At 42.5% G+C, this 13237-nt stretch overlaps 1 protein-coding gene across 2 annotated transcripts in view; it reads right to left on the minus strand.

Annotated features, from left to right (window-relative positions):
* Positions 1 to 4004: 4004 nt before the first annotated feature.
* Positions 4005 to 13237, minus strand: part of CEP170B (centrosomal protein 170B) — a 110073-nt gene continuing 100840 nt past the window's right edge. For both annotated transcript variants that reach the window (XM_043981574.1, XM_043981572.1), the window contains exons 18-19: positions 9578 to 9629; positions 4005 to 8155 (exon numbers count right to left, since the gene is read on the minus strand). In XM_043981574.1, the coding sequence (XP_043837509.1) occupies positions 7911 to 8155; positions 9578 to 9629 (297 nt within the window). In that variant the 3' untranslated portion in view covers positions 4005 to 7910. The remainder of the gene's footprint in view (positions 8156 to 9577; positions 9630 to 13237) is intronic.

The following is a 13237-nucleotide window of genomic DNA, read 5'->3' on the forward strand; positions in this document are numbered from 1 at the left end:
GGGCCATAAACAGAACAATTTTGAAAGTCTTAAGAATGTCAATTAATGCAATGATCAAAAGCAAAGATTCCAGAGGACCAGTAATGAAGCATGCTACCCACCTCCTGACTAAAAGGAGATGGACTAAATATGCAGAACAAACATGGCCAATATGGGAATTTATTTTCTTTGACTATATTTATTTGTTTATTATTTTTCTTCCTGTGGGTGAGAGAGAAATCCTTGATAATTAAAATCATTTTTTAAATGGCAATGGAACAGTGCATATAATTCCAGACTTTTAAAAAAAGTGACTAGTTTTGATGAATTTCTCTCTCTTCTCCCCCATTTAAAACAAATTCTTTTTTTTGGTAGGGCAATTAGAGTTAAGTGACTTGCCCAGGGTCACACAGCTAGTACGTGTCAAGTGTCTGAGGCCGGATTTGAGCTCAAGTCCTTCTGAATCCAGGGCTGGTGCTTTATCCACTGCACCACCTAGCTGCCCCAAAACAAATTCTTTGTGCTAAGAAATGTCTCTCCGAGGGTGAGGAGGAAGAGAGATAAAGAGGGAAATATAAATGCTATAAAAACAAGAAATGGAGGAAAAATCCATTTAAAAATCATTAAAGCATAGTGAGAAATCTGTAAAATTAAACCTGTGTCTATTTTTAAATCTTATTTGCACATCGTTTAAAAACATGAAATTGCAGACTCTGAGTCAGAAGGGACCTCAGATATCTTCTATCATCTATTGCTGTACCAAAGCAAGAATCCACTCAATAACACACATACCTGATAAGTAATCATCTAATCTTTGCTCTAGTAAGAGGGAGCCCAATACCTCTGACAACCCATTTCACTTAAAAAAAAATTTTTTTTTTTGCAGTGCAATGAGGGTTGAGTGACTTGCCCAGGGTCACACAGCTAGTAAGTGTCAAGTGTCTGAGGCCGGATTTGAACTCAGGTTCTCCTAAATCCAGGGCCAGAGCTTTATCTACTGTGCCACCTAGCTGCCCCCCATTGAACTTTTTAATACCTCTGTTAGTTAGGAAGTTTATCCTTACCTCAAGCCTTATCACTGCCTGACTCCAATTCCACCCATTGCTAATAGTTCTACCCCTTTGGGCCAAGCAAAATAATTCTAATCCCCCTCCTTCCTGAAAGCCTTTTAAATATTTGAAGACAGTGGCCACACCTTCACATCTATTTTCCCCAAGATGAACAGCCCCAGTTCCTTCCACCAATACCTAATATGGCATGGTCTCCAGGCACCTCCCTGTCCTGGCTGCCCTCCTCAGAATGCTTTCCAAAAAATCAAGGTCCTGAGCACAATACTGTAAGATAAGGGCTAATCAGGGCTGAGAAAAGTGAGATTAGTCACAAGAAAATAATGGTTACTTAGTGTCCATTAATGTTCCTTTGTTTAGTTCTTTCGGTCTTATTTATTAATTTTTTTGACAGTGTAATGAGGGTTAAGTGACTTGCCCAGCGTCACACAACTAGTAAGTGTCAAGTGTCTGAGGCCAGATTTGAACTCAAGTACTCCTGAATCCAGGGCCGGTGCTTTATCCACTGCACCACCTAGACACCCCCTCAGTCTTATTTTTTTAAAGAAAATCTCTAACACTTGCCCTCTTCCCTCCCTCCCTCTTCTCATCTCTCCCCCTCTCCTCTCTGTCCCTTCTCCCTCCCCTCCCTGTCTTTCCCTGTGTCTTTTTCTTTTCCTCTGTCTTCCTTCCTCCTTCCCTCTCCCCCCTCCTTCTCTTGCCCTCCCACCCCCACCCCCGCCATCCTCTCTCCCAGTCTATCTTTGTCTGTCTCCCTCCCTCCCTCCCCCCACCTTCTGTAATGGAAGCCAGGCATTTTGGACTTTGTGACTGAGGCATTCATGACCAGCTGGTGGCAGTATGTCTCAATGATAACTTCATCAAGCCAAAGACTGACTCAACATTGGAAAGGGACCTCAGAGATCATCTGGCCAACCCTCTCATCTAGCCACATGCCCACTTTGGGACAGCTCAGATTGTTAGGAAATTCTCCCTTATATTGACCTGAAATGTACCTACCTGGGACTTGCACCCAATGCTCTTAGTTCTATTCTATGACCAAGAAGAATGTCTAATTGCTACTCCACAGGACAGCCCTTCAAATACTACCCCTCCCCCTCTTCCCAGGCTTTAATTGCTCCTTGTATGACATGGTCTCTGGTCCCTTCATAATCCTGGGTCACACTCTTCTGCATATACCACTTTTTGTTAGCACCCTCCCTAAAATGCATAATCTCCCTTTCTCTGGGCATTGGACTTGTAATTAGTGTAGTTGTAAGGTTACTTTCCCCTTTTGGGCCTACTACCGACTCATAATGAACTTGTCATCTAGGAATTCCAGATCTTTGCAGGAAAATTTGTATGAGAGCTGGGCTCCTCTCTGACATTTCAAATCACCATCTTAACCAACAGTCCCTGGGGTCATTTTTCTGAAAAGTAACTGGTGGGGAATCTTATATATACAGACCTTCATTTGTACCAGAAGCCTGGGATAGAGTCTGGTCATAAATACAGTGTACAAACTGTCATGGGTCCTTTCCCCACTACTTGTCAATCTGGTGCTTTTTAAAAATGCACTACTACATGGTCAGTTTTTGTGTAGGTACCATGGATTGCTAAGAAAAAAGGTATATTCCTTTCTATCCCCATTCAATTTTCTCCAGACGTCTATCATATCTAACTTTTCTAAAATTCTATTCACCTCTTTAACTTCTTTCTTGTTTATTTTGTCATCAGATTTATCTGGTTCTGAAAAGGGGAGTACCTGGGGCTTTTTTCACTTCTCTCCAAAGCGACATCAATATATTTGACATTGACTTCAAGAATGATATGGTCTGAAACCCCTTTGCAGGGTTCTACTTGAGCCTTTCAGAATAACTATTTAGCCCCTCAGAGAAATGCTGAGAATGATCTTTATTCTCACTGTGGACATGGGAAAGAGAGAACTATAGCTTTTATAAAAATAAAAAAAACTATACACACAACAAAAGTTGTATTGGCCAATCAATGGACTCAGATCCACTAAAGGTGTAAGACTTTCCTGCCACCATGTTCCCAGGACCCTATTCAATAACTTTCATCTTCTTTCTCTCTGCCAAGTAATTGTCATCATTCCAACATCCGGCTCAGGCACAACCATTACTGGAAAGTTTGTTCTACAAAACCCATAGTTAGGAAAGACCCAGTGTCAGAAGCAAACTTGACCAGACTCCTAGCCTCATGCAGAGTGGGCTAGGCTACCACACTTCTGATCCAAGAAAACTACTTCTGAGAAGCCTTAGCTAAGTCCCGCTTCACGTATAATAATGGTCATTAAATAATTACCAAAATCCAACCCTCCTCCCCTGCCCTTCACTCTCCCCAGAGACTTCACAGAATATTTTGCAACTCTCTGAAGCACTTAAATATACTCAGGGGCACATGATTTAATTTCATTTCACCTGTGATTTCATTTGTGAAGAAGGAGCTTCCCCTCGGACACTTGGAGGTTGTGTATTGTCCAGGGTACCTCAGCTAGAATGGGTGGGATTTGAACTGAGTGTCCAGTGTCCAAGAGGACACCACCTCTACATAAACATGCTTATATGTACACTTTGATTTGAGACATTTGTGTGCCTCTCTTATCTCAGTCTGATGAAGTTAAAAGCAAACTAAGAGGCTTCCAGTCCAATACGCAGCTTTGTGGAAATCTCCCCAACAATATTCCCAACAAGTGGTCATGTAGCCACTGCTTCAAGATCTCTAGGAATGGGATACTCACTACCTGAGAAAGCAGCTCATCTTCCCTTAGGTGGTCCTAACTCCCTATTAGACTAGCTACAAGGGCAGGAGCGGCCCCTCATCAAAACTCCGAGTCTTGTTTTTTATCCATATTTGTTGAACTGAGTTTGGCAAAGACACCAGGGACTCACCCAGCCCAGCCTTCAGCTTCTGCTTGGAGACACAACCCTTTAACAGAGCAAGGAGGCAACACACAGCTGTGTGACAAAAGAATGATTTATTTGAACAATCTATGATAAAATTATATAAAATAACCCATTTTCTTAAAGACATCTACAGTATCACCTGGGAATCAAATGTACAGATACTGCCTCCAATCCAGACAAAATAAATTACCATTCAGCGGAAAGGGGAAGGGGAAACAAACCAAACCGGAGAGAAAGGTGTGAGCTTGTAAATTCCTCCCCTCCAAAAAACAAACAAACAAAAAATTATACAACTATCATGGAGGAGAGGGAGTAGGGTGGAAAACCAGAGAATCAACCAGTGGCAGAGCAAGTCAGTGAGTGAGGAGAGATGGACATTGATCATTTTAAGGTACACAGACACACTCATGCATATGGCTGGCCCAAGACAGAGGGTATAGCCATCTCTCTCATTATATATATACACCCAGTGGCTGGGTCAGCAATGAGGAAGCACCAGGCAGCAGAGAGCAAGACCCCTCCCTCACCACAGGCATGCTTCAGTCTATCCAGTCATGGAGGGGGCCACAGAGGAATATGAGCATATTCCAGGGGTGCTGCCAAGGCTGAATTAGGAAGCAGAGAAAGGAACCAGGAGAAGCCATATACTTATCTGTCTACACTTTCTTCTGTTTTTAGTCTTTTAAAAAAAGTTTGAAAACAGACAGAGCTCTTAAACAGCTGCATGTAAACATAGAAACACTCCTGAGCTGGCCATAGGCTCAAAAACCCTCAGATCATTGGATACCATCAGACTCACACTCTGCCAGGCCACTTGGACCTTCTCAGAGTATCTGCACCATTAGGAGGACTTTGTCCTCAAGCACTCATCAATATAGCTAATCATCCTAGACTAGATTAATGAAGGAGGGGGTTAAGGGGGCCATCCAACACCATCCAGCCAAGTCTCTGCTGGCAAACTCTGCTCTCCTCTGAGGCCTGACCTTCAGGATGCCTGGTGAACGGAGAAGGGGGGAACACACACCCAGAGTCCGTGTCCTGGTCTCACCTGGGTCTGGGTAGGGGAAGGAAAGCCAAGAAAGGATGAGATTGGGCTAGCTCTTTGGCTTGCTGGGTTGGGAAACTGAGGGAGAAAAAGTGTGTAACAGACCCAACTAAGTTAGCATGTGCCCTGTTGGCAAGGAATCTGAGAAGAGCCTGGAAAAAAACCTATGGAAATATTCATGCTGTAAAAATGTCTCCACACTCCAATCCAAGTTTTTGGGTTCAGATTCAAACGGCCCATTTGACGTCTATAGAGATTTGCCAAGCACTCCCAGGCACCTGGTTCATCCTCATAGCACCGCTGTGAGGTTGAAAGGAGGGGCTGGAGTCATTCTCCCCATGCTACAGGATGGAGAGCCCAACCCAAGCCCAGAGAGGCCAAGCAATTTGCCCAAGGTCATACAGGAAATGGTGGTGTGCACTCTGCCCTCCCATCCTCCCCACTTCCTACAGCTCAAACTTCCATGCCATCACTTTTTGGCAGTCATGATGATGGTATATAATTCCTGAAAATTCAGAAAGCAGCAGAGGATGGGGAAGGAGCAGGGCTCACAGTGAAGAATGCTCTTCATTGTGTCCCTCTGGGGGAGATTTGAAGAAAGCTATTTGAGGAAGGACCTGGGCAAGGGAAGAAAGAGATGAAAAAAAGGGATTACGTCCTCTACATCATTCTCTCCCAACTACAGACTCCAAGGTGCCTCAACCCCAGAACTGGGAGGGGTATTGACTCTGACCTTGGCTGACCATAAGGCTGCCCGCTAGTGGCCTGGCCCTGCTTAGTAAAATCAGGGTCCCAATGTTGATATTTCCCCAAGTTCAGCCAGCCAGACTCTAGGGCAGGTTTATGGGCAAGGGGGTGTCCCGAGTCTGGGGCTGGGGGTCAGGCCAGGAAACAGGTGGAACAGAGCAGCCCTGTTTTCCCCTGAGGTATAGGAGAATATGGGGATAGGCAAGGACTCCAGCCTCAGGAACCACAATCTGACATTCCCATTTATTGATGACTCAACTCAGGGAAGTGGCTCACTTTGGCTTTCAGTGGAGCCCGGGTTACCTCTCCTCCCAGGCCAGATGAGACCCCCAGGCAATCAGCCTACCTGCCAGCATTCTCATTGTGACCAGGCAGAACCACCACTACTAAGTCTGGAGAGAAGATTCTGCAGTAAACCCAGAAAAACCAGACCAGATGTGTGTCTACAATTACATATGTTTGTACATGCACATGTCTGCGCTCCTATGTGCAGTATACTTTTGTGCGTGCCTTATACATGCATGTTATATGTAAGTGCATTGTGCCCTTGTGAATACATATGCATGTCTGGGTGAACATGTGACTGCATTCTGGACAGGTACCTATGTATCACCTTGTCTGCTCATCTTAGAGTTGCCGGGACAAAGGAAGGCCATCTAAGGAGTGTGCAGAGCAAGGGGCACTGGGTCTCTCCTGAATGCCTGGCAATTTGGCAGGGTGAATGGCTACAAAGGGTGGGTTTTTTTTGCTGTGAACAACTATAATTTTTTGTCTCCTGATCTCTTAGTACTGGGACTGACCAGCTCCTGGTATGACGGGGGAGCCACCAGTACTGTCTGACTAACATAGGCACCACAAGGGAGCATGATGCTCCCAGCCCCATGCTCAGCCTGGTCTCCCTCACCAGGATAGGATTGTTGGGGGGAGACGGATAAGGGGGTATCTGGCCCTGTAACCACTAACGGTCTCCTCCAAATGAAGCCAAACAATGAAGGACCACATGTGTCCATATGTATACATCTTCCAGGAGGCTGAAACTTCTGACTACCCCACATGTCACCAACTTCTCCTTCCACTGAACAGCTCCCACATTTATGGGCAGCACTCCTCCTCCATCCTGGGTGATTCCCTAATGGTCCCCCATACGTAAGTCTCTCCCAGAGATCGAACTCCTTTGGATCAGGGCCTGGGCTTCTATCTCCTGTCTCCCCCCACCCCCAGATTGTGTGCTCCTTGAGAGAAGGGGGTTTCCTTTCACTGTTGTCCCCTTGTCAGAACAAGAGCACAGGGCATGGCACACTGAGTAAGAATTCACTGAATAGCTGCTGCTGCTGCTGCTGACTGTTTGACCCAATTGTGCTGGTATCCTTTAAGTTGCTGTGGGGGCTAGATCCAGGAGGGCTCATTCCTTGTGTAATCTGGCCAAAGCCTATGGGAAGGGCACCTGTTCCCTGAAGAACCACATGCAGATGACTTTTTAGCCCTTAAGGGACACCGGCTTCCTAAGAGCAAACTTTTTTCCTTCTTTGTAAAAGGTAAGGAAAAACCTGTGGCTAAGACAAGACTCAAATTGAGCTAAAAGGACAAGGATTTGACCAGAGAGTGACTCTAGGCCTAGCTGATGCCACGGTCAGTCCAAAGGCAGATCTAGAAGAACCTTAATGCCACTTAAGCTTATCTGGTGTCCCCCTTTGGGTAGAATCTTAGAGCCTGGTGCTAATACAAAGATATAGGGCATGCTCATCAAGGGACTGGGATACCCATCCCATGCCACTGGATCTGATCCACAAACTCATGACCTGTTCTATTCAGACCCAACATTAGGGGGTGTCCATGGCTCTGGGAAGGGATGGAACACATCATCAAGGCCAAGACCTTATAGCCATGGACGACGAGTGAAAGAGAAGGGTGTGATTACTAGACTAGGGCAGGGCAGAGGAGCCCAGAAGAGGTGCACAGCTGGGCTATAGTTTTGGCACATGTGGGATATCTGATGTGGCTAGTTGTCTAACAACCGCCGTAGAGGCCCAATCGGCTCAATTTCTTTGTACAAAGTGCCAATGACTGACACAACAGCCCACAACCACACATACACACATACAACACTACCACACCACTGGAATCACAGGTGGCTGGTGGCCAGCGGCAATGACGCGGGACACGGCTTCATATCACAAACTTCTCTGTCTCAGGAAGGAAGGTGGCGTCCTGGAGTCGGGTTGAGCTGCAGGTGGAGTTCTGAGTGTGGTTTTTCATGGATGGTGTCAGGGAGCCCACCACTTCCTCAGTAGGAGGGGCTGGGCTATTAGCAGTCCTGACCTTACTGGCTGGCCTTAGCGTTGACCCCGAAGACAGCCTATTGCCAGTCATGATGTCCAAGTTCCCAGTGGGGTCAATGATTGCATTGATAACTGAAAGGGAGACCAGAAAGAAGGGGTTATTAAATGCAGACAGGAATGGTAAACATTCACAAATCATAACAAAGAGAGGATCCTCTACTCACCCCATCCTCACAGGGCATCTCATCTATTATTAACTAATCTATTTAAACTTTTCCCAACCTTATAAGTTCAGCACAAGTCAGACTTTCTAGAACCTCAACCCAGGGAACACTGATCTTTCCCTTTTTTGAGTCCCTCCAGACCTATCTAAAATCCTCACTGAATGCTTACCACCTTTTGGTTATTTAGTTGCTTCCCAAGTATGAGTCCCATCTCCCCAACAAGACAGAAAGCTTCATTTACTGTTACTATGTTCTCCCTAAAACTGGCAATGCCTAAATATCTTCTCCTTCCTGTCCTCGCCACAGCAGAGGTGAGCACAGGAACAGGTTAAAATTGGGGCTTAAAAGGATATTTATAGAATTAAAGTGAAGGGGCAGCTAGGTGGAGCAGTAGATAAAGCACCAGCCCTGGAATGAGGAGGACCTGAGTTCAAATCTGACTTCAGACACTTGACACCTACTAGCTGTGTGACCCTGGGCAAGTCACTTAACCTTCATTGCCCCGCAAAAAAAAATTTAAAAATAAAAAAAAATAAAGTGAAGAGTTTTAAAATTACAGAATTTGAGACTTAGAAAGGATTTCAGCAGCTGTCTAACCTAATTTGCAACCAAAAGGAACCCTCACAATAATCCATCCAACGAGTGGGCATCTAGCCTCCACCTAAAGACCTCCAGTGAGGGACAACCTACCACTTTTGGACAGCTCTAATTGTCAGCAAGTTTTTCCTGACTCCAAGCCTCATTTTAGCTCTTTGTAGCCTCTAGCCAAAGCTGTTGGGATCAACCAGAACAATTCTAAGACCTCTTCCTAACAACAGGTCTTTAAACACTGGAAGACTGCCACCTTGTGTTGCTTGAGTCTTCTCTTCTCCTTGCTACACATCCTCTGTCCCTTTATGTAATCCTCATATACTGTAAGCTCAAGGCCCTTCATCTTCCTCACTGCTCTCTTTTGGACCCTCTCTAGCTTATCGCTGTCCTCCTTAAGCCCCCAAGTACAGAAGTAAATGCAATAAACCAGAGGTGGACTAGCCAAAGCAGAGTCCAGCAGGACTCATATTTTTTTTTAAAGCTACGCTTGTCTTCGTGAGCCTCCTTTTCATGTAAACCCAAGGACTGAACGCTGATGGTGCTGCTGGTGGATGCAAATTTCAGTGTATATACTATCCCCAAAAATCTATTTCTAACCACAAATTCTTTCCCACTGTACGCCCAGCCCGACGTTCCACTCCATTGCAGGTAAGCTATGTCTGAGCAGCTATGCTAGGGCATATTAGGGTAGGGTTCCCAACCCTGGATCTCCATGAACAGAATATCTGACGTCACTAACCTTCTAGCTGTTTCTGGACTCTCCTTAGTTCCTTCAGAATGGAGCTGATCTCCTAGGGAAGAGAAAGGCACATCAAAGCTTGAAAGACTCTTAGAGGTCTAGTATAATTTATTAATTTTATTTCCTTTTAAATGATTTTGGTTCAATTTTATTTTCAACTCTAAATTCTCTCTCTTCTTCCACCTCTTCTTCCACCCACTGAGAAAGCAAGAAAAACAAAACCCAAAACAAATTCCAACATTAGCCAAGTCCAATGTATGTATACGCACACATATGTAAAAAGGAAAAAAATTCAATTTGCTCTCTGAGTCCATCAGACACTATTTCTTATCTTGAGTATTTTGGAACTGTGGGGCTCGTTATACTGGTCAGAGTTACTAAGTCTTTCAAAATTTATTATCTTAACAATATTGTTGTTATTGTATAAACTTCTCGTTCTCCTCACTCTACTTTGCAATAAGTCATATAAGTCTTCCCAGGTTTTTCTGAAATGATCCCATTTTTCTTATATTTCTTACTACACAATAATATTCCATCACATTTATATACTATAACTTGTTCACCCATTGCCCAGTTGATGGGCATCCCCTCCCCTCAGTTTCTAATTCTTTGTTGTCGCAGAAAGATGCTATAAATATCTTTGTATACATGGGTCCTTTTCTTCTATCTTTGATCTCTTTGAGGGTATAAACATCTTGTAATAGCAGTATTATTGGATCAAAGGTATAAACAGTTTAATAATTTTGAAGGCTATAGTTCCAAAGTGCTTTCAAGAATGATTGGACCAGTTCATAGCTCCAATAAGAGTGCCATAGTATACCTATTTTCCCATAGTCTCTAGCATTTGTCATTTTCCCTTTTTGTCATTTTAGTAAATCACAGTTGGGTATGAAGTGGTACCTCAGAATTGTTTTAATTTACATTTCTCTAATTAGTGATTTAGTGAATGTTTATATGACTATTAGCTTGGATTTGTTCCTCTGAAAACTGCCTATTCTTATCTCTTAAACATTTGTCAGTCAGGGGAATGATTCTTATTCATGTAAATTTAACTCCATTCCCTATATTTTAGAAATGAGACCTTTATCAGAAAAACTTGCCATGAAGATTTTCTCCCCAAATCCCTGCTTTTCTCATAATTTTAGCTACATTGGTTTTGTTTGTGTAAAAAACACAACTGTGTAATTTTATGAAACCAGAATTTTACCTCCTGTGAATGTCTCCATTTCATTTGGACATGAACCCTTCTCTTATCCATAGCTCTGTCAGGTAATTGCTACACTAATTTGCTTACATCACCTTTTACATCTAAATCACGTACCCCTTTTGGGCTTATCTTGATATACAGTATGAGATGTTAATTGGTGCCTTGTTTTCACCAGACTACTTTCCACTTTTACCTGTTTTTTTCCCAAACACTTTCTGTAGTATTGGAATTATTTATAAATATTTTGTAAAATCCATTTATAAATCCATCTGGTCCTGGGGCTTTTTTTCTTTGGGAGTTAATTTATGATTTGTTTATTTTTTTTTCTAAGCTAGGGTTATTTAAATATTCTATTTCCTATTTTGTTAAACTGGATAATTTGGGTATTTTGTCCCATTGCTATCATCATCTTTAATAAAATTATTGCATGTTTCTATAATTTGTTCATTGACACCATGCATTCATTAGGCTTGTTATTCAGTTTCCAATTAATTTAAAAAAAAATTTTTTTTTAGTGAGGCAATTGGGGTTAAGTGACTTGCCAAGGGTCACACAGCTAGTAAGTGTTAAGTGTCTGAGGCCGGATTTGAACTCAGGTACTCCTGACTCCAGGGCCGGTGCTCTATCCACTGCGCCACCTAGCTGCCCTCCAATTAATTTTTAATATATGTCTCAAAGGCCTTTCATTGAATGCAATTTATATTGCATTATGGTCAGTAAAAGATGCATTTAACATTTCTGCTTTTCTGCATCTATTTGTGAAGTATTTGTGCCCTAATATGAGGTAAGTTTATATGAAGGTGTCATGTACAACTAAGAATAAGTATACTCCTTTCTATTCTCATTCAATATTCTCCAGAAAGCTGTCATATCTGACTTTTTCTAAAATTCTATGCAGTCCCTTAACTTGTTTATTTCTGGGTTCAATTTATCTAGGTCTGAGAGAGATAAATTGACAGCCCCCACTATTAAGAGTTTTACTATCTATTTCTTCCTGTAATTCATTTAACTTTTAATTTTATCTTATTTTTGAGGCAATTGGGGTTAAGTGACTTGCCCAGGGTCACACAGCTAGTTAGGTGTTAAGTGTCTGAGGCCGGATTTGAACTCAGGTCCTCCTGAATCCAGGGCCAGTGCTCTATCCACTGTGCCACCTAGCTGCCCCTTCATTTAACTTTTAATTGAAAAATTTAGATGCTATGTCATTTTGTTTATGTAGGTTTATTATTGATATTAATTCATCATCCCTGGTACCTTTTAGCAAAATGTAGTTTATCTGTTTATGTCTTTTATGTAGGTCTATTTTTGCCTTTGCTTTGTCTGAGATGATTGCTACTCCTGTCCTTTTCCTTCAGCTGAAGCATAATAGATTCTGCTCCAGCCCTTTGTTTTAACTGTGTGTATCTTTCTGCTTCAAGTAATTTGTAAACCACAAATTATTTGATTCTGTTTTCTAATGCAGTTTGCTATCCTCTTCCATTCTGTGGGTGAATTCATCCCATTCATTCAGTTATGACTGCTAATGATGTGTCTCCTTCCATCTTCTTCTTTTATACTTACCCTCTTTTTTCCTGCTCCTTTTTTAAGTGTCTGTTTTGCTTCTAATGACTCCTTTATTCTATCCTTCTTATTTCCCCCTTTTCCTTTAAGCCCTTTCCTTCCTATTTCTGGCTGGGTAAGGTATTTTGTGTACATGTATTCTTCCTTCCTTTAACTAGTTCAGATGAGAATGAGGTTCAGATATTGTCTGCTCCCCATTCCCACTGTTTCTTCCTTGTTACATAAACTCCTCTTTCCACATCCTAGTTATGTAACATCATTTTCCCATTGTTCCTCTCCCTTCTCCCCCCTCTCAGTACACTCTGTCCACACACAGCCCCATTTCTATTCTTCTTTTGAGATCATCCAAACATAACAGAATCACACCCAGGCCCTCTATTCAATTACATTCCTTCTGTGACTCCTAGTGATGATCAAGTTCGGATGGGTTGCATGTATCATCTTCCCATAGAAGAATGTAAACAGTTTAACCCCCTGTTTAGTTCCTTATGATGTCTCACTCATGTTTATCTTTTTATGCCTCTATTGATTCCTATGAATGTATGTCAGATTTTCTGCTCAGTTCTCGTCTTTTCATCAGGATTTCTTAGAAGTCCTCTATTAAAGATCCATTTTTTTGTCCCCTATAGGATTATACTGTTTTTCTGAGTAGGTTTATACCTGGTTGTAAGCCTGGATCCTTTACCTTCTGGAATATCATATCAGTCTTTCAATCCTTTAGAGGGGTGGTAGCTAAATCTTTTTGTGATCCTGACTGTGGATACTTGCTATTTAAATTATTTCTTTCTGGCTGCTTGCAGTTATTTTTTTTTTCTTGACATGGGAGCTCTGGGTTTTGGCTATACTATTCCTGAGAATTTTCATTTTGGGGTTTCTTTCAGGAGGTGAGTGGT

The sequence above is a fragment of the Dromiciops gliroides genome, chromosome 2, assembly GCF_019393635.1.
Source record: "Dromiciops gliroides isolate mDroGli1 chromosome 2, mDroGli1.pri, whole genome shotgun sequence".
NCBI lineage: Eukaryota > Metazoa > Chordata > Mammalia > Microbiotheria > Microbiotheriidae > Dromiciops > Dromiciops gliroides.